The sequence below is a fragment of the Mastomys coucha genome, unplaced genomic scaffold (genome assembly GCF_008632895.1).
Source record: "Mastomys coucha isolate ucsf_1 unplaced genomic scaffold, UCSF_Mcou_1 pScaffold14, whole genome shotgun sequence".
NCBI lineage: Eukaryota > Metazoa > Chordata > Mammalia > Rodentia > Muridae > Mastomys > Mastomys coucha.
In genome coordinates, this window is record NW_022196896.1 from 115,391,385 (window position 1) to 115,417,477 (window position 26,093).

Genomic DNA, 26,093 nt, shown 5'->3' on the forward strand with positions numbered 1-26,093 from the left:
TTTTCTTGATCCCTCTTAGCATTATGTTAGTCTTCCAGGCACTACTGGTGCTGTGATCTGAGGTAGAAGATGCATCCGCCTGGCTGCCGAGAACCCGCCTTGTGCTTGGGTTGCAGAAATCCTCTCCTCTGCTATAGCAACTGTCCATCTTCTTGAACACCTGAGTGTATTTGGTTGTCCTTGGCTTGTGGGTGAAGACTGAAGATAAAGTGCCCAGCTCCTTTCTTTCTTCCCTTGCCATCCCAGGCATGGGGATGGGACATGGAGGTGTTTTACCCATGTTTGTCAGGGAATGGCTTGGAATACTAATCAACCAATTCATGGGAGGGAGGAATAGACACCCCTACACCTAAACCCCTAGCCCCATCCCATCAGACAGGATTCATCTCGTCACGCTTGGCCCCAGTCTGCCTTTAACAGGTAACTAACTGGGTTTCTTACACATGAGGGTAAGAGTTACTCTATCCTTGAGTTGGCTCAGGGCGGGGTCTGTTCAGGTTCTTCTGTCAGAAGAGATGAATGTTACAGTGACTGTTATTTGCCTAATGTAATTGTCATCTCCGAAGCTTTCAGCCTCCATATGATCTTATCTAGGCCTAGACTGTTTTCATCCTCTGAGACTTACTGTTGAATAAGCTCACCCCTTCCTATTTCTTTGCGATCTCTGGCTGACTGGTTCAGTCCCCTTGTTCTGGCTCAAATTCCTTTCCAAACTGCCTGATTCAATCTGCTTGCGCCACTCCCAATCCCGGCTGCATCTTCTGAATTGCTCCGCTTGGCCTTATACTAACTTTGGCAATCTGTTCTCTGCTTGTTCTGTCTTCTTCACCTGTGTCTAGCTTATTTTCTCTTTAGCCTGTAAAACACTCCCAGTAAAACTGCTTCCTTCCTCGCTCCACTGCGCTCTTAAGTAGCTTCCCTTTCCTCTCTCTCCTCGAGAGCTGTGTGTAATCTGTTCTGTCAAAATGTTCTCTGATTGGCCATTTTGTCTCCTACTCAATCAGACGTCACTTTCAAACATGGGTGCTTTCCTCTTTGAACTAACTTTACCTTCACTGTTTGGGATTAAAGGTGTGTACTAAGGGCATGTTTGTATTCCACCAGAGGGATTAAAGTTGTGTGATAAGGCTGAGCTACACCATAAGTAGAAAAAGTTGGGTTTTTTTTTTTTTTCAGTAAATAACAAAATCTTGGGGTTCACAGTGTAACCCAATATCCTGCAACAGTTGAAGGCAAATTGAAAGGCATGGGTTATTAGGCCAGATCTAATTCTTGCTTTTATTTCAGAGTACTAAAAATATACTTTGAATCCTCCTTCCTATGAAGACCCACTGTAGAACCTTGTTGGGAGTTACCTTCTGTACCATCCCAGGTCTGCAGAGATGCTGTTAGCTGGGAGAGAGCCTGCTGTAGTGATCTGGTCTCCAGGGTGGCAGAGGTGGGTGGAAGCCCCTGGGTAAAGAAGGATTGTGTAGGAAAGGGGTGTGTGGCTCAGTGTGAGGGCCAGGCAGCCACAACTGGAGAGAAACTCCCATCGATCGCTAGGAAGCATGAGCGGTTCCTCTGGGAGACTTGAGGGCACACCTGGCCACTCCCTCCAGCTCCAGCATTTGAGTCCAGTGCCCTTTCGAGAGCTGGCCCTGTGTTCCCCATGCACTGCTCTCCTCATGTTCCCGTCAGTATGAGGCTGCTCACCGTGTGCACCTCAGTGGGCTGGCTCCATTCACTGTATTGTAGGGTCACCATGCCTGCTTCCTTGATGCCTCATTGGCCGAAGCAGAAACTCACTCACCCTGAGCCTTAGTTCCTTCCTCGCTGCCCACTCCCTCCAGCCGGGACAGCCACTTTCCTGCTGTCTGCTCTGTGGGAATCACCTGTTTTAAATAGTGTCTGAAAGAGGAAGACACACACATTCATGTATCTTTCTGAATCTGGGTTCTTTGGCTTAACATAAGCAACATCGTGTTTGATGTTGTTGCAGTATATGACATCTTTTTTCTTTATTGATGACGTTTATTCTTTGACAGTATCACAGATGTATGTGATGCATTCTGTTTACTGTTACCCTCGCCTCTCTAGAGGCGCTTGAGTTGGATTTGGTTTCTGGGCTGTGTTGACCTGTTTCCCACCTTTGATAGATACTGAGTTGCTTCCACCTCCCAGCAGTTGTGAGTGATGCTCTGGCAAGCGTCTCCAGATGGACACCTGTGAATGGCTGGTTTCAGTATTTACAGCCATAGATATGCCTAGGAGCAGAATTCCCAAGTCACATGGTAATTCTGTTTAATTGTCTTGTAATTCTGGTAATTCTTTTGTAGAACTGCCCAATTCTCTCTGTTCTTGACATCAGTCTGGCTTTACTTTTTTGTGTCTAGTATGGAATTGCAGAAGAACTTGTGATTAGGCTCCCTATGGATTATAAATATTCCTGTCTGAAAAATGTTACAAATGTTCCCCCAGGTAACAGTAGGCCAGAAGAAAACACCCAGGTATTTGTAGGTAAAGCCTGCCTGCCCCCAGACCGTGTGTGTGTATGTGTGTGTGTGTGTGAGAGAGAGAGAGAGAGACAGAGAGACAGAGAGACAGAGAGACAGAGGCAGAAACAGAGGCAGAGGCAGAGGCAGGCAGGCAGGCAGTTGAGACCTATCTCTGCTGCCATGTGGAAAGTAGAAACCAAACTTTGATCTTCTGTAAGAACAGCTAGTGCTCTTAAGCACTGTGCCATTTTGCACCCCTTCAAATTCTCCATTTTATTAAGCCTTGGATTCCAGCTCAGGGTTGGTTGTCACACCTATCCTTATTAGGTCTCTATTGCTGCTAAACCCCATGACCAAAAGCAACTTGGGAGGAAAGACTTTATTTCTGTTTACAGCTCACAGTCCATCGTCCAAGGAAGTCAGGGCAGGGACATAGGGCAGGCTTAAAGCATAGGCCATGGAGGAACACTGCCTTCCTGCCTCACTCCCCATTGCTTGCTCAACCCTCTTATACCACCCAGGACCACCTACTTAGGGGTGGCACTGCCCACAGTGGGCCAAGTCCACCCATGTCAATCATTAAACAAACAAACAATGCCCTCCTCAGTCTTGCCTGTGGGCCAATCTGATGGAGGCATTTCTTACTTGAGGATCCCTCTTCTCTGATAGCTCTAGCTGTGTCAGGTAGGCCAAAAACTAGCTATCCCCCTAGAAACATTCCCCAGAGGCATATAGAGATGTATGTCCTGGACAGGTCTAACTCCCATCAGGCTGGCAGCCAGGGTTAATCCCCACACTTCATGTCAGTGCTCTGACTATCCTCTGATGATTTAGCAGGACAGATTGGTTTTTTTTTTTTTTTTTTTTTTTTTTTTTTTTTTTTTTTTTTTTAAAGAATATATGCCTTTCTTATTTCTCCATTCTTTAAGGGGTCAACATAAAAATATTTTCAGTACCCTCTGCCTTCTTCCTGGTCTGCATTCTGGTCCTCACAGGATTTATGATGTCCAAACAACATGGGAAATCAGAAGGTTATATAGTTTTACGGAATGGGTGCAAAGAGCCATTCCATGCAAGGCGGTGTGCAAGGAATACACGCATCACTCAAGCAGTTTCAAATAAAGCAGCAGAGGGCAGAAGAGTTGGTTTTTTGGGGTTTTGTTTTGTTTTGGTTTGGTTTGGTGTTTTGGGTTTTGGGGATTTTGGGGGGGGGTTGGTTTGGTTTTTCGAGACAGGGTTTCTCTCTGTAGCCCTGGCTGTCCTGGAACTCACTCTGTAGACCAGGCTGGCCTGGAACTCAGAAATCTGCCTGCCTCTGCCTCCCAAGTGCTAGGATTAAAGGCGTGCATCACCACTGCCCTGCAGCAGAAGAGTTTTTAAGTAATTTTATCCCTCCTGGGATAGTAATTGGAGCTTGGTACACATGGCATTGGAGTTTCTGACAGTTGGAAAAGTGGCAGGCATCCCGTGCTGGTCATCATCTGTCAGCACTCAGAAGATGAAGCCGTTACCCAAGGCTTTCTTGCTCCGTGGACAGTTAAGACATTACATTCTGCAATCCCTTAGTCTATTGATGAGCTTTCTCTTTTGCTGCTGAATGCCATATAAGGGCTTTATCTTTCCTCATTAGCCTGGCTTTGGAAAATGCTTAACCTCTGGATGTCTCTGGTAATAATGGACTTGAATCATGAAGCAACCAGCATTGCAAAGCTTCCAGACTTTTCTGTCATGGTTCAGGTACGCGTGGGTCTGCTCAGCAACTGTCTTCATCTTTAGAGGATCCAGCCCGTATTGACAGGCAAGCAGCCACAGCCATGACAGGAAGATGCTTTCAGCAGTGGCTGGGAGCCTCAGCGAGGAGCCCTGCTCCACCTCCTGCCAAGGTCACTTGCCAGATTCCTTGAAGTGTGCTTACAGATCTCGTTGGCCAGTGTGATGAGCATACACTAAATAGCATTGGCTCATACTCCTTAGGGCACATCCCAAGTTTCCCACAGTATCCCAGTCTGAGGCCACATACCAAAAAATGTGGGCAGACAAGCTGCCTCCATGACCCCTTCTCTCTAAGACCCCGGGACTCTCAGTATGTATAGCTTGAAGATGAGTTTAGCCACGAATCCTGTTCACAGATATGGCGAATGCACACCTCTAGGCAGTGGCTGGGGACTATAAAGGACCCCAGCAGCTGACAGTCAGACAGTTCACACCTGGCCCTTTGGGAGGAGGGGCATGACAATCTTCTCTGGGTCTGTGGGATACTGGGTTGCACACTATGGATGATGGTTAGTCCCATCCATTTACAAGATTGAAAGTCTGAGGACAGCCAGAGATGGCTGTACAATCTGTAATCCCAGCATTTAGGGGAGAAAGTGGGAGGACCAGGAGTTCCAGATCATCTTCAGTTACATAGGAAGTTCAAGTCCAGCCTGTGCTGCATTGAGCCTGACTCAGTAAACAACATTTTCAAAGTGAAAGAAAGAAAACCTGAAGCAACAGACTAGCCTTGTGCTCCCTGACATCCTGGCTATCAACAGCTCTTGGAGGACAAAGGGTACCTCCATAGGCCTTTGTGAATATGCTAAATTGATTTCTAGTTTATTTCTTCTCTGTAATTCCGGCTTTCAGTGACATAAGCCAGACACAAAACCCAGCAAGACCTGAAATGAAAAGTTTCCTCAGAGAATAATGCAGTCTACCCACCTTTTGAAATCTGGGGTCCATGTCATCAGACTTGAGCGCTGTGTCCTGAGACACACTTAGGAAATGTTGAGGTAACTGAAGACTACAGTTTGTATTAACTTTTAAACATGCAATAATAATAATAATAATAATAAGTGTGGAGACCTCATTTTTCATGTGGGCTAGCTGGTGAGCAAGTGGTTTAAAACCCAGATCCTGTTTCCTTCTTGCAATAAGGCAAAACATTCCTAGTGTGCCAGAGTCTGTTTTTATTGGAGTCTCTCATATTCAGTGTGTTTTCCTGCATTTCTTCAAGTTGGTAGCACAGAGGGTGTTCCCGTTGACTCCATGCAGTGGAGGTGGTGCTGGTCTGTTAGGCATACCTCAGGATTCCTTCTTGTGGTGCAGATGAAACCTTTGTTGCTAATCCACATGAGTGACGTAAGTGATGCCTGAGTGGCAGGTGAACTGAATGAAGTGTGGTCTTCCTCTTCGGATCCTGACAAGTTCATTGACTTCCTAGTGAGCCGGTGCCTGACCCTGGCCTGACATTGCCCAACTCAGGAGGCAAGAAAGCAAGAAATCCGTGTCCTATGATTTTCTTGGAAGATCATGATGAGCATATTGGATATTTTTTAACCAAAATATGCAACAGAGTAACAGTGCAGTGGAAAGAGCTTAGTATTCAGAGCTTGTCAGTTAAGTCTCCACAATAAGAAAAGGGGTTGTGAGGGCATTTCACAGTGCCTAAAGGCCCTGCCTTACACTGGGACAGACAGCCCTGATGTCAGACTGTGTGTCAGAGTTCACCAGGGGTGTGTGAGCTCTGCCGAGAAGACCGGAAGTCACCTGCATTCTGAGCCTATTGGCGGTTCTGTCTCTGCCTTTGAAGCTGTTGCTCTTCCCTTTCACCCGGGCCCCAAAAATCCATTGTGCAAATTGATTTGGAGATCACCCCTGATGAAAGAGCAGCCTCAGCCCTCCCAGCCTCAGAGCGGTATCATTAGCCATTTCTGATTGTTTGGTTGTACGCACTGAAGTCTCTGCAGTGGGCTTGGAAACGCACAGAGATTAACTGGGGGCTCTCTAGCCGTTTGTCACACAAATAGCAGTGCCAGGAAACTGAAAGACGATAAATCATTTTTCTCAGAATTGAAACCTTTTATCAGTTGTGTCGTTTTCATTATTCAATAAATGATTAGTAGAAGCTTTGCCACTTAGTCATCCATGCTTAACAGCCACGCGCTGCCACTGCTGGATGGGTGGAGCGTCACACCTGCACATGCGCAGGAAGTCCGCCTCGCTCTCCTCCCTCATGGAACCAGGCTGACCTCACCACTGCCTGTCACTCACACAACGCACTAGAGTGGAATTACGAGGCATGTTTTGAGTCCTTAAAGTTGGGCTCTGACGTAGATCGTTCCTGCTGTAGTCGCTAAGTGTGGTGTTTGGAGCCAGGGTCTTACTGTATAACCCAGATTGGCCTCAAACTCGCCCTCCTTCCTTGGCCTCCTGAGTGATGGGATTGGTTGCATCTGAGCACCTACACACCTAGCTTACCTGGCTCCAGCTCTGATAGAGTAAATGGTTAGGAAGTATTGCCTGTAGGCCAAAAAAATGTTGGGTCTTTTTTTGATTAATGGTTGATGTCAGAAGGTCTGGCCCACTTGGGGCAATGCCATCTCTGAGTCTGTGGTCCTAGATGATATAAGAAAGGAGGCTAAGCAAGCTCTGGGAAGCACGTAAGCAGTGTTCCTCCATGGTCTCTGTATCATCTGGTGCCTCCAGGTTCTCGAGTTCCTGCCCTGACTTCCCTCGGGGATGAACTGTGCTGTGGAAGTGAAAGCCGAATAAACCCTCTCCTCCCAGGTTGCTTTCACCACAGCAACAGAAGGCACACTGAGACAGACGGCAAGATCCAGTTCATGCTTCCTTCATGTGGCTGGAAGTAAGCATAGATTCATATCCCAGGCAACCAGGAAACAGTCATATCAGAGTGCACTGGAATGTGGCTGTCACTGGATACCAGCCTTGTTTTCTTTAAAATCAGGAACGACTAAGAGAGTCTGCTTGCCAACATTTGCCTTTTTACCCATGGAAATGTAGTTAATGGGGAAAAAAAGTTATTGCTCATTGAAGATGGGAGATGAGGAGAAATAGCTAAGGTTGAGGGTCTGTGTGGAATGAGTATATATTTGTGTGCACAATGTGTATGTAGCCTATATCTGTGATCTTCCATTTTGAAAATATTGAAATAGAACATTTGTAATGAATTTGTAAGTTTCAAGTTGTGCCCTTCTTCTAGCATCATGATTAATCCTGCTTTATCCAGCTCAAAAGTAAATGACTGTGTGTGCAGCAGATCCACAGTCTATATGCTACCCGCCCAGTAGTCACTTGGAGGCCATCACACTTACATATACATTGCCACTGGATCAGGTGCCATGTGCACATTATCTTCATTTTATGTATTAATAGCCACAGGTACAGAGTGATGATTGCTGCAATTTTATTACAGTGTTTTTAGTTTATTATTAGTTATTGTTAGCATTGTTTGATTTATAATTATTTTTATTAATTTAATGTATATATTTGTTTCTATTTATATATAAATTTATATAACATCAATTTAATTATTAATAATTGATTCTTATCTGTGTTTATGTTTAGGAAAAACAACAACAGATGCACAGTTTATGGTTGTTACCATTTTAGGTCTGTTCTGGAATGCGGCCCCCAAAGGAAGGGAGGGCCACTCCCTTTACTACAGTGTGTAGATTTTAAAACAGCATGGCATGATTTTTAAATCCCCATGAATTGTGTTTATTATTTTCAAAGACATTTCTATGCTGCCCCGAATACAGACTCCTTCAGTGTCTCCTCAGTTCAGTTGCCGTTCTGTAAGGTCTCAGACAGTATCTCTGGCTATTGTTCTCTGCAGATCTGAGGTGCCTGGTTTATCAGGCCAACCTCTCTTAAGGCACCTGTTTAAGAAAAGATGGTTTTCATAGCATCCAGGCTAGCCAGCCCCCCACCCCCAGGACATTTAATTTCCCAGATGCAGTAACAGCCTGTATTCTTGGTGACTGCTAAACTCAAAACCATCTCAGATGGAAAGCTCCAGGGTACCCCTTTAATTATAATACCTTAGCCTGTCATGGAGGAGTGGCACCTGCACAGAGAATACTGGGATTCAGTCTCAGGCACTGACAATGTTAACAGGTTGGAGCACTGGCCCCTGGAAGGCCACATAAGGATGTTTAATGTGATCGATAACTGCCACCATCCATCACCTTCTTTTCTTTAAAGGAGACTGCAGGCTTAGACAGGAGAGAAGGAACACCAGCTCCAACTAATAAAGCTAATAGCGTGCACTGCCTCAAGCCACAGGCCTTCTCTTGCCGGAGGCAGTAGAGGCTTCATTTGGGACGAATGCCTAGGAAGGTCTGTGCTGTTGGCAGTGTGAGAGTGACCTGGGAGGAAGGGCTGGAGACTAGCCAGGGCTCTGTAGACATCTCCTGGGCCACATGAGAAGTGAGGATGAGAGCATTGAGGAGCTAAGCCCACAGGCTCTGGAACCTGACTGAGCCCTGAGCCACCTTCGCAATGGGAGAGCCATTCACTTGTGAGAAGGCTGTGGAAACTGAATGGAGAGGTAGTTATGCTACGTCCTCAGAATTGTGTTCAGCTTATCCCAGGTCAGTGGTGATGGCGACAGTGATCATGGTGATTCTTAGAAGGGTGGTGCTGATAATGATGGTGATGCTGTTGTTAACAATATAGTGATGGCGGTGGTACCCATGTGATGGAAGGATGGTGACAGTGATGACGGTGCTGGTGATGATGGTGATGGCAATGCTATAATGGAGAAGGTGGATGATGGCGGAGTGATCCTAGTCACTGGTGGCTTTGACCGTGATGATGGAAGTAGTGGCAGTAGCAGTGATGTTAATGGTGGTGGCAGGAATGCTGTTGGTTTCACAGCAGTCAATATGGCCTGCTTGTTATGATGGTGGATGTCTATGAGCAGTTAGGGAGCCTGAGGTGGTCTAGAGCCTGTATCCTTTGTTCTTCCTTAAAAGTGGAGGGGAAGGGTGTCAAAATTGAACTCTTAAAGCAAGGCAGTGTTCTGACCTCCATCATCCTTGTAAGCAATGACTTGATCATTTTGGGGTGCCCAGATGTAAACCTTCAACAACCAAGTATGGAGTTTTATACCATGAATTAGCAGTAGGCTAACAGCCAATTGATCCCTGTCCTAATTACTGTCAGAAGTAAGGCCTTAAGGCCAGTTGTCAGTATCACCCTGCTCACTGCATCCTTCCAAAGTTTGTTTACCACTCTAGATTTACAGCGTCTGTCAGGATGCGCATCCCCCTGGGCTCGTCTGTGTCCTGGATCATTGGACAGCCACATGTTACATTCTTATTTTTATCTTTCCAATTATGAAATAACACAGACTTGTGACAACTCCCATAGTAAGGCTGATAGTTTTAGGGGAAAGTTATTTGGAAGCTGAGGGTGGCGGCATATCCCTGTAGTAATTCCCAAGCTCAAGACCATGGAGAACAAGTCTGTAGGCCACTAGGAAGCAGGGGGACCTGAGCGCATATCCTCTGTTCCTACATAAAAGCCAGGCATGGCCACATGTGCCTGTAGCCCCAGTGTTGGAGGACTGAGATAGCTGGATCCCAGGAGCTCACTGGTCAGTGAGCCTAGACGAGCTTCAAGTTCACTTCGTGATCTTGTCTCAAACAACAAAGACAGGGAGCAATAGAGGAGGGGGACATCAGCCATCCTCCTCCAGCATGCACATTCTCTCAATAAATAGATGATATTTTACAGAGCTCAAGGCCAGCCTCTTCTACGTAGTAAGACCAAAGCCAATCCAGGCTACATGAGACCCTGTTCAAGAAAGCGGTGACAGGGGCAGGGAGACGAAGTTGGTTTTTGGAAGGATGGTGCTATATCTCGCTACTTAACTCCCTCCAAGCGTGCTCCTAGATGTTCATCATGGCCCCTCTCATAAAAGGAGACCTACAGTGGCTCTGCTGTAACCACCAGGAGCATGGCAAGACTGGCCACCTGTGTTCCTGTCCCCTCCAGTGAGGCATTCAGGGAGGGAAAGGAAGGGTGACTGGAGATGCCACCTGCTTAGGAAGTATAGCGGGTGGGGTGGTGGCATGAGCCCTCATTGGGGTGTAGATTAACAGAGCTGTGTTTGCAGGGGGACCTCTAAAGAGGAGCCATCCAGGTGAGACATGGGTGGCAAGAAGCACCCAGACTTGTATAGAATGCTCCAAAGCCAAAGAACCGCTAGTGAGCAAGGCAGAGTATGAACATCACAGAGGACTACTGAACTCTGTGTGTCAGAGACTAAGTGCACCCCTTCTGAGGAGGACGTCCCAGCCTGGGAATACAGCTTCCTTGGAAACAGGGTCACTGTCACCATGATTCTTCATGCTAGAGAAGATTATAGACAGCAATGGTGAGGAGAGGGCCATGTGGAGATGACCAGGAGATGGGCCTGGCAACAGTCATGAGACAGAGTCAAGGAAGATGGCCACCATCAGAAGCCAGGAGACTCTAGGAACTGACCGACCCTCCTCTGGAGCCTTCCAGTGGAGAGCGGCCTCCTGTAGCATCATGCCTGGAACCTCTGTCCCCAAGAGGGTGAAAAAAACATGCCGTTTTGAACTACCCATTTTTGTGGTTCTCTGTCTGGCCGCCACAGCCTCCTGTGTTGGATAGGCGGCCTACAGATGTTCCTCCTGTGTGCTGCAGAGGGCAGGAGCGGAAGGGGACCATCCCTGCATCCTAGCTAACATGGGAGGAGTGAAGGGATGAAGTGCTCACTTTGGCTGGGAAGCATGACTTCCAGGAGTTGCTGGAGGACATGATGTCTGAAGGGGGAAGGAGGAGAGCGAGGAAGAAGAGCCAAGGGGAGACACACTTGGAAAGGGGAGGTTGACTCTTCCGTTGTTTTCCATGTGAATCAGGTTATGGACATATAGAAGGTATGTTAGGGAATTTTACTTTTTTGTGTTGTTGTCCCACAGGGTAAGGGTCCAGAAGTCACGAACCGCTGCCTTAAGAATGTTGTCTGCAGTGGACACACTGCTGAGGGTTGTACAAAACACTCCTTGGTTGAGCATGAGCCAGGCTCCTGCCTTTCAGCTTGCAACACCACTGTTCTGACAGTCTCTTGAATCGCTCAGTTCGTGCATTTCCTCTGCAGGTCTCTCTTATCCCAAGTGAGACTTGCACATTGAGGACATGCTGTGATAGCTGCTTGGTCCTAGGATTTGGGGTGAAGATCCCATGAGAGACAACCAGGCTTGAGGGAAATACAGAAGCCATAAGAGAATGAGGAGATTGATCTCAGCCTTGTGCCGATGGGGCTGACTTCCTACAGAGCAAGCAGTAGCTACAGAGACAGGGAGAGGGACAGGGAGAGAGACCCTGTTTCCAACATTGCCTCAGATGTTGTTTTTTCAACAAATGAGATATGGAAAGAACGTGTTATCACACCCTGTCTGTCATACCTTCTCTCGTGTGTCTGCCGTACATATGGGGGTAGGGTACATGTGTCTGCATATGGCAGCCAGAGTTTAACGCTGGTGTCCTCCTCCATTGCTCTCCTACTCGTCTGTCTGTCTGTTTTCTGAGGCAGGGTCTCTCACAGAACCTAGAGCTCACTAATTCAGTGGGTTGCCTGGCCATTGAGTCTCAAGAACCCATCTGTCTCTGCCTCACACACACACCCCATCCCCAGAGCCGAGGTCACAGACAAATACTACAACATCTGTTTTTATGTGGGTACTGAGAATTCAGATCAGGTGCTCCTGCCTGTGTAAAGGGCACATTCCTTTGATTGAGTCTTTCCCTTAGCCCCCGTCATCCTTTTTCAAGAGGAGCCATTGGCTGTCAGTGCAAGGTCTCTTCATAAGGAAAATTGCATCTGTTTTTCTCCACCAGAGGCTGTTAGCCTTTGAGAGTGATTCTTCCTGCATCTTCCTGTCCCTCCGAGGTAAATACAGGACCCTTCAGTGTTGAAGGGGTCATATGGATGGACAGAGCTGAGAGCCACCCTGAAGAACACTATTTCATAAAAACCATCGATTCTAGCGACTTAACAGAAATCCAATTCATAGCACCTTTCAGTTTCATTCAGTAGAATCTCAAGTGTACTTTTAAAACTAGTGACTTCTAAGATCAGGATCTGCAGTGTATCAGAACTGAAAGATCTAGGGCAACTGGATTTTCAAGAAAAACTGGTGACTTCCTAAGATCAGGATCTGTAGTGTGTCAGAACTGAAAGATCTAGGGCAGCTGGATTTTCAGGAAACACTTGCTGGCTTCACTTCTCAAATTGGAAAATTTGTTCCTGAAAGGGTGGAGATCGGTGGATGGTTCCTCAGAGCAATGTAAAAGCTAATTCAGGAATTACAGTGACCTTGGAATCCACATTTTCTCTGTGTCTCTCATGCAGTATTCTCCCTTTTTGTGTGATATTCTTACTTTGTGGCTCTTTGTGCCTTGCATGGGCTGAGTGTCACACAGCCAGGGAAGGATAATAGCATGTCCCCAGCCCCTGACCGTGTGGTCTTCTTGGCATGTCTCAGTGAGATGGAGTCTCTCTGCACAGACAAGGAGTCCAGGGCATGGAGCCCCAAGTCCCTCCATAGCCATCTGTGCCATTGCCAGGTGCAGCCACCAATGCTTCTAGAGTGTTTGTGACTTCTGTCCTTTCTCCTTTGCTTTCTTCACTCGCCCGTCTCTTCCCAGGCAGCTAAGGTTACTGGAAGAAGATACTTGTAGCCCCCACTGGACTGGTCCAATGTGGTCATTTTCCCATCTGGAGACTAACCCACCCACCCTCAGGTGCATGGACCTCGGGCATTGCTACCTGCTCCTTTCTCTTGGAAGCTTGCCTGCCTAAGCTCTCTGTAAAAACACCCTGCAAAGAAGAAAGAATGTCTGAGTACCACCCAGTAATGCACACATGCAGATTTGTGTCACAGGTGTCCCTGTTGGCTCGGTGGCACTTTAGCGTATACCACAGTAAGATCTCCAGTTGACACTAACATGCAAAGTCCAGTGAGTAGAAGAAATGTGATATTGTGTCTCTTTAACACCACAGATACTGCTAGCCCTGAAGTCACAGCATTAACTACCAACATTTTGTTCTATGGAAGCAATGCAAGTGAGAATGTCCTAGGAGAAAAGTTTTAGTGGTAAACTTTAACTGAGATGTTGAAGACTTTGGGGGTGGGCACGTGTTCAAGTGGCTTCCTTAAACTGCATTATGATTACAGGAAAATTATTTTATTTTAAAAAAATTATTAAGACAAAGATCCTCTTTTTTAAAAAAAAATAGTGGAGGGTGTGTGAAATAGAGGCAATCCCATGTGCTTGTACAGGCACACACACACACACACACACACACACACACACTTTCCCCTGTAAGCCTGACATCATCGTGACATTGGTTATGGCTGATAATCCTGTACTGATAGCCTGTGATTTAAGCCCATACTCTACCGTGGTTTCTTCAGTTCTTGGCTAAGGACTTTTTCTGCTCCAGGCTGCACATAGCCTTTAGATGTCCATCCTCTCCATTGCCTTGGACTCCTCTTGTCTGGGGCATGTTTTCAGACTTCCTTGTGGATGAGCTTCACCTGCTGGGTACTCTGACAGAGACTGCTCCTGGTGTGCATTAGATGTTTTTCTAAGTCTAGTGAGGAAGAGACTCCAGATAACACACCACGTCCATGCACCTTGTACACTCGCTACGTGATTTCTGTCTGCTGATGCCAAGGTATTTTTGTTCATGCGGCATGTGGCAGTCACACTAGGTTCCCAGTCTGTGAACTGTTCTGCCCTTCCCCCATCGTGGACTCTTGAGGGAAGTCACTGTAACTCATCCTCCGCTGAGGGCAGAGGACCTACAGAAATTATTTGTAATCCTTCTAGAAAATCACCAACTCTTCCTCACTAGAAAGTCATTTCTTTATGTATGGAAGCCATGACTATTTGATATTCTAGTTTGTAACCCAGCTTGGCTCCTTGAAGCATCCCTCATGTGGTAGTTAGTCCCCTGTCCTTACAGTGGTCTTGAGACCTTTGGGATACAGCTGCACCAGTGTGTAGTGGGATATGGGAGTCTGTCTTATGCTTTTTCATTGAATTCTGCCATTGTAAGATATTTCAGCCTCACCTTTTGGTTTTCCTGCGTTTCTGAGATCTAGTCCCTTCACTAAATAGTACTGGTTCTTTCTCTATGAAAGAAAATATGGCTTGTACATAGCATAGAACAGGAACCATTATTATAACATGACCCTCCTACCTGCTCACCACCACCATCTTGCTGACTATGATAAAGAGATGTTTGAGTAGCTTCCTTATCTTGCACCTTTTCTGGAAAAGTATATGTACCTGAGTCACCATGGCACTTCCAACATGATAGGTCTCTCCAAAGGGAGAGTGGAAAGGAGGGACTGGCTGGGAGCAGGGCCTGAGCTCACTTCTGCCGTAATACTAAAGCAGCTTTCCGGGTTAAACCTGGACAGCGTTGGCATGTTTAATTTCTCCTTTTTTTTTCTTTGTGTGTGTGTGTGTGTGTGTGTGTGTTTAATTCCTGATGATGAAAGCAGACGTTTTGTTCTTTTGATGGCTCAGCACTGCAGCACTTCTCCCTGGCCCTCCTTCAATGGTAATGACCTTGTTTAATCATTCACAGTGACTAAGGAGCGTGTTAGAGAAACCCTGACGTTATGGTCAAAGCAGTTTTATGGGAAGAGATTGGTAGTGTATAAAGGAATGCATGTGTGAATGAGCAGGCAGAGTGAGTTTAGGCTTCTCTTCCTTTCCCGTCTTCTCACACTGACCACTGAGAATCTTCTGGATTCCAGACTGTGATTTCTGAAGCTGCACATCAGCAATACCCTTGGAGGGTTCTGCAGCTGGCTCCACATGGAAGCAGCTCGCCTGTCTCTGCTTGATCCGATAGCAATTCTTCTCAGGTTCAGATGCCACATGTGAGGGAGCCGCCGCATGGAGCGTTTCACCCCCGCCCTTTGGAACTCGGCTGCAGAAACAGCAGATCAAATGCTGAGGCCCCTGTTTGCTGCCATTGAGGCTGGTGGTCCAGTGATCACAGCCCCTCAATTACAGCCCTCTACAAGAGCACGAGCAACGGCCATTAAATAATTATGCCTTTGATTAGTTGCTTAACTAGTCAATGCTTTGAAATACGATAACTCAATTTGGAGTTTTATTAAAAAACAATTTTTCCCTGGAATCATCTAAAAAGATTTTGTGTTTAAGAAAAGAAAAAAAAAATCTGCAATATATATTTTTGTTGGAGGAAATTGAGAAAGAAAAGAAGAAAGAAACGGAAGGGGTGGGGACTGAGATGAGAAGAAAGGGAAGGGGTAAGAGGTGAAGATGAGATGGCTGTTTCCCATTATCACTCACTTCTGACGTGGGAACACTGAGGGCCCCAGCACCCTGTGCCCCCCGCCCCTACCTTGACTGACTCCACAGAATGTCAAGATAGCCCTAGACGAAATGAAATTAAGTCAGGGCCCTGCCATTCTTGGACCCCGCTACTGCTTGCCTGTTGACTCATGTAGTTCTCCCCACACACCATTCAGTTTGGGAAACCGGTAAACCCTTATTTGTTAACTAAGTAAGAATGCAGTTTGCTCTTTGTGCATGTGTGTATGCTGAGTGTGTGTGCACATGTGCATGAATGTATGGCACTGTTGAAGCAGGCATGAGCCCTGCAGTACACTGTGGCACAGCCGGGACTGTATTCTCCACAGTTCCAGGGTCCTGTCTTCCTTTTTTCCCGTGTGCTCAGACGAACATGGAAGCCCAGAGGCCATGGGTTTCTGGTCTCAGCTTCCTCAGAAACACTGCCCTAGGAAAACCAGGAGAGATGCCCCTTCAGTTACTAATCTGTCTGAGAATAGGCCAGACAACAAAATCTACATTATAAGCATATGTCATGGAGACGATGCTTGTTTCTGCTAGCATCTTACAGTTACCCCTGTTCACATTCACACTCTAGCATAAGACAGACATCCAGTTGCCTGGGCTCCCCTGAGGCTCTTCATCTACAATTCTGTACACCTCCAGGCCGGAAAAGAATCCCACCTCCCCATCTCGGGAGCTTTGCTGTTGAGTCTGGAGTTTTGCATTGATTTTATTCTTGCTGTCTGCCAGGATTACTGACATTTCCCAAAGTACCTGCATCGGTCCACTACATAAAAGCCCTTGGCAATTTTCAGACCCAATGTGTTCTAGTTAAAATGGTGTCTGTGGTAAAGAAAGCCATTCTGAGTTATTAGAAATTAAATTGAAACTCTTCAATTAAGGACCGAAGGACTGTCCCAGTAGTTTCCTTGTAGGCGGCATTTTCTTGCTGTGGTTTGGAGTTGGGAAGATGACTGTCCTCACTGGGTGCTACCAGCGGCATAAGTGTTGTGTCTTCTAAATTGGGCTGTGCTGTATCCCTCTGCTTGGTCTCAGGTTTTGTTTAATCTTTTCAAAGTCCCTCTTGAGAAATGCTTCCACAGGACTCCTCCTCTTGGAGGCAGCCATTGTGGGAAGGCCCTACGCAAGTAGTGAGTACACATGGCCCAAATATCTGAGTTGCATCCGATGGGGGAGTCCCTGCCTTTTTTATAAAAGAAGTAAACATTTACACAGTCTGGTCGAGCAAATGAATGATCACACAGCTGGACATAAGGAATTCCTCACTCCAATCTCAGGACACAGTTGCTGCAGACAAAAGATCACGGGCAGCCTACATTGGAAGTGACAAAACCACAGTACTGCCCAGCAGAGGCTCCTGGAAGGTGGCCCTGGTGACACAGTCAGCCCGCAGCTCTGAGGAGCCAAGGCGCTGCTGTTTCTGCACTGATAGGATTTATACTGGTAACATCTTTAGATTTCCACACGTCTAGTGTGGACAAGGAATCACCCTGTCTGACAAGGTGATGGCTTGGGTTCTCTTAAGGGCAGCAGCGTATCCTCCTTTGTATGAGCAAGAGGGTTATTCGTTTCCTGCTTGGGATGAGACATTGTTTAGAAGGGAGTGGCCTTGCCCTTCCTCCGAGTAGGTCTAAAGACCCTGCTTGCTCTCCTAATTGATTCCGAGGGTGGCCGCAGCCTCATTCCATCAGCCATTGTGTGTGCTCGGGATGTAATTCATGTGCACCGGGAACACCCAGCATGGCTGGCCTACAGGCCTGATAACCTCCTCATGGATGCATCACCTTTAAATCAGCTACCCAGGAAATGTTTATCTAATCAACAAAGGCAGCTGTTGAAAGAAGAGCAGTGGTGGCATTAATAAGTATGTTTTCCTGGAGTAGTGACAGAGGGAGAGTTTAGGATAAAACCTTGTTGTCTTGAACATGCCAGCAGACTAAGGAATATTTTTATTCTATTTATAGAAGCTGGTTGAGATAGCTCAGTGGTTAAGAGCACTGACTGCTCTTCCAGAGGTCCTGAATTCAATTCCCAGCAACCACGTGGTGGCTCACAACCATCTGTAATGGGTTCTGATGCCCTCATCTGGTGTATCTGAAGAAAGCTACAATATACGCATATACATAAAATAAATAAATCTTTAAAAAATAAATAAATAAAAACAAAAGCTGGTTGGAAGTCTCAGCACTGAGAATCTGCTTTCCAGCTGATTTTCAACTTTTTCATACTGTGGTAAAACAAATCTATTGTTTTACTCGGGAAAACAGAATAATAGAAACTTTCCTTTCAAATGAAGTTCTGAGTCCCTGAAGGTTGCACCAGTCCATATGAAAAACTATGGCTTCCAGGAATGAGGAGGTATATGATAGTCAAGAGCTGTGCATGCTAAGTGATTCCAGTCACTCCAGCTTCATACAGAGCCGTAATTTACACATTTTTCTCTTTTCTGTCTTTGATAATACTGAGGTTGTCTGTTAGTGATTACCAAGAGTCAGGAGTAGTAAGCCTGCCGTACCTCTTCTGCCCTGGTGGACCTGGGTTGTTCTTTCTTAGCCATCAGGCACTTTCTAAAGGCACTGGGCTGGGGGTTATACCTGCCATTCCCATTGAGAGCATGACTTGGGCGGACGGTGCAGCATCACGGATCTGAATGTGCAGAGTGGTGTCCACCTCTTTGCCAACCTGGTGGCTGCTAGACTGGAGAAGTGACTGAACAATGGAGTGTGGGATTCAGCTCATCTTCCCTGGTTGTTTTGATATCACAGGTTCCAACCGGGGCATCGATCGTCTGGTCCTGGAGAATGATCCAGTCAGTCTAGCTCAGGGCTCATAACTAGTGTGTGTTTCAAAGAAAGCCAGCAATGTCATGGCTGGATCACAGGGTCACCAACTGTGTCTCTCTGCTTTTAGCTTGAGTGTGTTGAATTTTCAGTCCTTGTAATCTCTAGAAAATAACTTTGCAACCGTCGTCGTCGTCGTCGTGTCTAATCTTGACCATCAACTGGATGTGACATAGAAGCATCCTGGAGACAGACTGCTGAGGTTGGATTGCTAGATTGGGTTAGCTGAGGAAGCTTCCATACCCTAACTGTGGGTAAAACTGAACCATAGGTTAGGGTCCTGGGCTGAATAAGGAGGAAGGGGGACCGAGCACCAGCACCCATCTCTGCTTTCTGACTGTGCCTATGGTGTGGCCAGCTGTCTCAGGCTCCTCCTCCCATGAGACTGTCCCCTCCAACCCTAAGCCAAGGCAAAAAAGCCTTCCTCCTTTATGCTGCACTTGCCAATACTTTGCCACCGCAGCACTGAGAAAGGTATCAGTTACTCCGCCCAGGGATGATGCTCTGCCCTAAGGACTCAGCCACCATCTTGCTGGCTTCTGCGGCTCCTGCCCTGACTGTCCCAAAGCAAGCCTGTGTGTGACTGATTTCACTATGCCTGTTTAGTTGTCATTAGGAGGGTGACATTTCCCCCTGCCCTCCTAGCTGTGTGTTACAAAGCCTAGTGATTTTTCTGTCCTCCTATGATGAACTTTCATTGTAAAATGAAATAGGAGGGGAAATAGCACACCCAGGGTCTGTGCTTGGGTCCAGCCTTGTATGCCCTGGGATGTCACGTCCATGGAGTGGCCTACCGCTGGAGACCTTGGTGCAGCCCCTGTCATTGAGATAGCTGCTGTAATCCCAGTGAAAGCCTGGGCTGGCAGAGCAGAGCTGTAGTAGGAGAAGAGCAACCAGGTGCTTTCACTATGCTGCCCTTTGTCTAGCTACACATGAAACTCTGAGAAGTAACATTAGTAACAAAAACCTAAGTGTTAGCCTGTATTTTAAATAACAAAAACAGACAGACAAAGCAATGTTCATGAAAGTTTTTGAAAAACCTGAAATTTAACTTCTATCAGTGGGGTACAGTGTGGCCTGCCTGTGGCCTGAGGCTGAGGTAAGAGGAGGTTGAGACCTGCCTGGATACATGGTCAGACCCTCTCAGGAAGAGTAAATAGTTTGCACAGAAAACCACATGAGCTTGATAGCCTTAGGCATCATGCTTCCTGCCAAGCCTTTAGACGGGGGTGCTATAGGGTATGCGATGGTCGGCCCACCGCATGGGGCTGGAGGTCTGGGGGCTCCCTTTGGTATTATGTGCCTGTTTTCCCTGAGAAGAGGTTATCGATGATCATGATTGTGGTTCTTGTTGAAAATCTCCTAAACAAGGCGACTTGAGCAATCAATGCCCCAGAGACAAATGCTCCTATCAGGACCTCTGTAGCAGCCAGAAAACAGCCATTTGTTTACAAGAAAGAAAAAGCCATGACATTTTATATGTTAAAATTGATTATTTCATCAATAGGTTAATAGAAATCCAGGCTGTAAGTTCACTTCCTGGTTATACATCCCAACCATAATGAGAGAACAGAGCATGAAAAATGCAGAGTGCAAAGCAGCCAGGAAGAGGTTTCCACTCCGAGCTCTACACTTGTGCTGCGGCAGCCTGGATTCTATCTATTTATATGTAAATATTCCAAAAGGAGGTCTGCTTCCCCAGGACACTGTGTAGTAACCACTTCTTCCAGGAACTTAACGAAATATGCCCCAAGACTCTGGGAGCATCCACTAGTGAAAAAGGAAACACATGCCCCGTTGTGGGAGCTCAGTGTAACCTGTGGAAGGGAGTGTGTGTGTGTGTGTGTGTGTGTGTGTGTATGTGTGTGTGTGTGTGTGTGTATGCATGTGTGTGTGCGTGTGTGCATGTGTGTGTATGCATGTGTGTATGCATGTGTGTGCATGTGCGTATGTATGCATGTGCGTGTGTGTACATGCGTGTGTATGCATGTGTGTGTATGCATGTGTGTATATGCATGTGTGTGTGCGTGTGTGTGTGTGCGCGTGCGTGCGTGTGTATGCGTGTGTGTATGCATGTGTATTCATGCGTGTATGTGTGTATGCATGTGTGTGTGTATGCATGCATGTGTGTGTGCGTGCCTGTGTGTGTGTGCGCGCATGCGCGTGTGTGTGCAGCAAGCCTTTGTTTTCTTGAAGACTGAGCAGTTGGATTTCCTTCATTGCTTGTGGTTGATTGACATCAGTGCTGGCTGATATCTGAACAACCTTTCTCAGGTGTGTTGTTTCCTGACACAGATCTTGAAGACTCAGAGATGAGACAAGTCCCTCCCCACACTAACCCCATGAAAAGTTCAGTCTTGACCCACATACAATAAGGACAAGACTTCAGGCAGCAGCCATAGATATTAACTGATTAGGGATTACATTTCTTACCAAATTATCTGTTGTTGTTCACACCATATCGTGAGCCTTCGGTGTTTAATTATAGCAGCTTTAATCATTTTAAGTCAGTGGACAGTGAACTCACAGTTGTTTGCTCTCGTGATTAAACTTTGCGTTAAATACATAAGGCCATATTTCAGAACCGACTCTGCTTCCTTGACAACTCGGGTTTTTTCCCATCTATTTTGACGACCTTTATACAGAAGCACAAGGAGAGTGTCCAGCAACTGAACTCACCTAGACAAGTCCCTAAGCCACTTTGTACCCATTAGAGACCCATGTTCACACCACCTAATCAGGGCCTGACACTACACTGCCTGCAGCTGAGTGACTTGTACATTTCAGCAGACAGGGACAGTTACCCTATGCTGAGTCAGGTCAGTCTGGCCTCCTGTCCTGACACATCACCTGACGTAAGCTTCCAGCGGGTTCTCTTCCCAACGATGGAGTTGAGAAACAGATGAGAAGCACGCTCCTTCCTTGGGAGCATGGCAACTTTCACCCTTGGTTTGAATATTTTGGTGTCTGCCTACATGTAGTGGTAGGCCCAACCTAGTAAGATACATGGCTCTGCCTTTGGCTCCCAGGAGCCACTTTGTCAACTCCTGTTGGGTTCTGTGACCCAGGGGCTGAGGAGATCCTGAAGCCATATTTTTCAAAGCCTCAGGTGGTGTGTGTGTGTGTGTGTGTGTGTGTGTGTGTGTGTGGTTTCTGTGTTTCTCTCTGTGTCTGTTTGTGCATCTCTGTCTCTGTATATGTTTCTCTGTGTGTATGTTTGTCTGTCTCTGTCTCTCTGTGTGTCTGTTTCTCTGTGTGTATGTCTATCTGTCTCCCTGTGTGTGTGTGTGTGTGGTTTCTGTGTTTCTGTGTCTGTTTGTGCATCTGTCTCTGTATATGTTTCTCTGTGTGTATGTTTGTCTGTCTCTGTCTCTCTGTGTGTCTGTTTCTCTGTGTGTATGTCTATCTGTCTCCCTGTGTGAGTGTGTGTGTGTGTGTTTCTGTGTTCCTCTCTGTGTCTGTTTGTGCATCTCTGTATCTCTGTGTATGTTTCTCTGTGTGTATGTCTGTCTGTCTCTGTCTCTCTGTGTGTCTGTTTCTCTGTGTGTATGTCTATCTGTCTTCCTGCGCGCGCGTGTGTGTGTGTGTGTGTGTGTGTGTGTGTGTGTGTGTGCAATCTCCCTGTGTCCCTGGAATGTCTAATCACAAGTCCTTTGGTCAGTGTCCACAGTTGCACTGCACTATGCTGCACTATGTCCAATTGGCTCAGCATTTCACTGCCTTTGGCTCCCAGGAGCCACTTTGTCAACTCCTGTTGGGTTCTGTGACCCAGGGGCTGAGGGGATCCTAAAGCCATATTTTTCAAAGCCTCAGGTGGTGTGTGTGTGTGTGTGTGTGTGTGTGTGTGTGTGTTGACCCTAACATTCCTGTAGAAGTGACTTGGCTTCTGTCCTTTCTGAAGAGTCTGAGAAGCCTTCTGCTGTGGGGAGCCCACCTGGTGTCCAAGATGGTTCCAGGGCTTTCCTGCTTTCCGCTAGTGTTCTTCTAATATGTGGGTGAAGCAGAGTTAACAACAGTGCTCTCATTTTAAAAGACGTGCCTCTGAAACACACACCTAACCTGCTTCCCACCAGAATCACTTGGACACATTCTTTACTTTGCAGACAACTTGTAGCTTCGGAAGGATGGCCCACAACAGCCCAAAGGCCAGCATTTGCCCTTCAGCGAGTAGCCTCGGACTTACCATGGGGGTGCACGCACATTTGCCTGGGAACGACTTTGATTTTGTGAGCACTCAACTACCAGAGCTGGCACACCTGCCTTCTCAAGCCCCTCTGTGCTGTCCTGGGGGGAGTGGAGAGCCAGCGGAGGCGCCCTTGGGTGCTGCCCCCCTGCTGTGCGCTCAGAGGTGACTTCACGCGCTACTTTGACATTTCTTTTCTCCCTTTTTCATTTGTTTTCTTTTCCTTTTTGTTGTCTCTTTCCCCCCTGCCCTCTCTGCTCTCGGGATGCAGCCAAACGCAAAGCGTGGAAACTAAACCGTGTTGGTAGCCTGCGAAACATATACAGCAGCAGCAGCACCAACACCGAAGGTAACCGCACCCCGCCTGCCCGCCCGCACCCTGCCTTCCTCCCCATGCAGACATGGAAATGCGCCCGCCCCGCAGCCGCATGCCCCCTGTTGTGTTTGCAGTCCGCCCTGTGGTCTTTTCATCCTTTTGTTTGTGTGTTCTGTTTTACCATTCATGTTCCTTTCAGCTTACTTAAATTTTGACCTTTCCCTTCAGTCGTAGGCTAGTGATGCTTAAATTACTTTGGAAACCTATTTTCTCCTCTCCCCCCCCCCTTCCTTTATACATGTGGGCACTCAATGTAATATTTCCCAAGTTATTATAGTTTTTTAAAGTGTTAGTATCAGGTGTAATGATCTGTAGCCAAATACAATAGTGTGCCGTGACATTTAAGTAACAGTCTTAATTTGTTTTGTGGAAGCATTCTCCATAATGCTCTCTGCAGCTCTAATCCAGAGGCAGCAGGCCCGGGCCATTTGCATGGGCTGCTATTGCTTGTAAATTCCGTATATTGTTTTGTTTCTAAAGGTCGTCTGGTGCCAAAGTTCACAAATTGACTTGGGTTGCTTTTTCACTGCAGACAGCCGTCATTGCTTTTGTATAATAGCGGACTGAACTCCCCCCCACAAGCCTTCATTTGAACAACACAATTATAAATTGCCTTTTTTTTTATGATTACAAATGTCAAGGGTCAGAATTATTTTGATGCCAGGCAAGAGAAAACCAGCACCATCCACCTAGGTGCAAGGAAGGGAGGCTGGCGGGCAATACCCAATGCAAAGCAGGTCACAATCCAGCAAGCTCGGTATAATAGGGGGGATTTCTTTCTCACTTAAGTGCAAGCCAAATGGGTCAAGTAATGGCGAGCTCGCGCCCTAACACTAATTGACTTATTTGGGAATGATTATAACTGTAATATTTTTCTTAATGTCACTGTTTTCTGGGCTGTTGATTTTAGCGATTGCCAAGCAGTGGCATTAAATCTCCTGTAAATTTTAAATTGCACACCGTTTCCGTAAACAAAGTCCCTTCCTCGCATCCCGGTCATTAACCGTTCCTGATTTATGTTCCCATCCCTCTCTGGTCCCTTCACAGTTACTCCTGCCTCACTACCAAAAGCTCTGCTCTCAAGCAGAAGTGAATGCACAAAACAAGAGCCACACTTGTAGGGTGGCTTGTTAAAAAGCCATTTTGTAATCACAGTTGTGTCTGCACCCCTCGAGGGAAGGTTACCTGCCCCAGCGCCACTGCATTTCTGACCTGGCCACATGTCCCTTCCAAACATTCAGAAAACAAAACTGAGAGAACAGGGATTTAAGAAGCCATGCCATCAATTATAATTTTCTGTTGAGATTAGAGGATGTCAGTGTGTTCCTTCCCAGGGTTTTTTGATTCAGGTTATGTACTCTCTCTTTCCTGTGTCCCTACTATGCACATCTTTCCTTTACATGGTATACGTGATAGGTTTTTTGTTTGACTTCTTGCCTTAAAAACTAAAGTTGTGATACTGGTTTTAAAGTTACTGAATACAAAATGGGGAGCAGTGAGGAGGCACATAGTAATCTCATTAGCCTCGAGCTAAAACCTCTGCCCATCACCTGCTGGAGGGCCTCCCAGGAGATACTGCTGGGCTGGCTTGACAGTCTGTGTGTGTAAGGAGTCACCGGAACTCCGTTATCACTGCTCGATTACAGGGGACTTGGCATCCAAGGCAGCCAGAGCTTCAGGCAGGAGGCTACTTAGGGAGGACCAGTTGAGTGCAGGAGATACCCAGATGAGATTCACTCCTTTCTAAATACTTGATAGCTTAACACACTTGGGGTCCCTGCATATGAGTGAGTACTGCAGGCATCGATGGGGATTGGAGTGCAAGCAGCTGTGGGAATTGAGACACAGGTAGCCATGAGGGGTGGGGTATGGAAAACACACTTCCGGGTCCTCCCATATTTCTAGCCACAGCAAGCTGCTCAGTGTGTGGTTACATTTATGAATTTTCATTTGAACAATACGGCCATTCTTCCTCTGTGTGTGTGTGTGTGTGTGTGTGTGTGTGTGTGTGTGTGTACTACCTCGTGCCATTCGACATTCAATAATCTGTTACTGGATTCATATAATTCCATAAATTATCAAAAATATTTTTCTGAGTCTAGGCAATTAATGTATACCGCATGACTGCTGTCGATAAACTAACCCTTCATGAAAAACGTGTGTGCTAAACACTCCGACTTTTGTTAGATAATTTGAAAAGCCTATCTTGTAATGTTTCTTAAAATTCTCCACTTGGTAGATTTATTTAGGAATTCCCAGAAAACACTAAAATAAGGCTGGCATCAGAGTTCAGTTCCCTAGACACAGAAACTGGCTTTTTTAATTGGGAAGGGGCCAATTAATAGACCCAGTTTTGGGTAAGAGCCTGAAGAAGTTGTAGAACCATCCTGGGGTATAGGCTGTGAGACAATCAGGGTTGTGTCTAAAGCCCAAGATCTCACCAAAGGACTGGGGGTTTTGTTTTGTTTTTTCATTCACTTTCTTTCCTTTCTGACCCCTGGGACATATTGTCTCATTTGCTCCTTACAGTGCCCCTGCCCAGTAGGTATTGTGTTACACATGGGGAGCTGAGGTGGTTGAAAGTTCCCCAGACCCTGTGCTTAGCTGTTTGCTCAGGATACCCACTACACACACACACACACACTCACTCACAGATTCACATGGCAATGGTAAACAAGTCCAGAATTTGTGAAAATGTTTTATTAGGACAGGCATGGGTTAACCTTTGCCCATCTGGGCTGCTTATCCTTGAAAGTGAGTCAGACACTTGGAAACAGCTGTACCAGCCAAGGTTAAAGCTCTGCTGCCTTTTCATGGTTAAACTCTGACCCGTGGTCGGTGACTGTGAGTGCAAGTCCTTCAGCAAGAATTGCAGCTTTAACTTGGCTCGGAAGCCTGCGGAGTAAGCCCTGGGGCCTGTTAGTGCTGTGATGTGCTGGCTGGCCCTCTCCATAGCCCAAGCAAATAAGAGGTCTAGATGTCAGGTGGGTGGGTTCACCTTGAGTGTTTGACTCTGTAGCAGATGTTTCTTTGGG

General features: G+C 46.5%; 1 protein-coding gene across 11 annotated transcripts in view; it reads left to right on the forward strand.

The window, feature by feature from the left end:
- The window catches only part of Agap1 (ArfGAP with GTPase domain, ankyrin repeat and PH domain 1), a 445,290-nt gene that overhangs the window by 349,711 nt on the left and 69,486 nt on the right, over positions 1-26,093 (forward strand). For 6 of the 11 annotated variants that reach the window (XM_031368366.1, XM_031368367.1, XM_031368360.1 and 3 more), the window contains one exon: positions 22,954-23,031. The exons of the other annotated variants lie outside the window; for them this stretch is intronic. In XM_031368366.1, the coding sequence (XP_031224226.1) occupies positions 22,954-23,031 (78 nt within the window). The remainder of the gene's footprint in view (positions 1-22,953; positions 23,032-26,093) is intronic. 11 annotated transcript variants of the gene reach the window in all.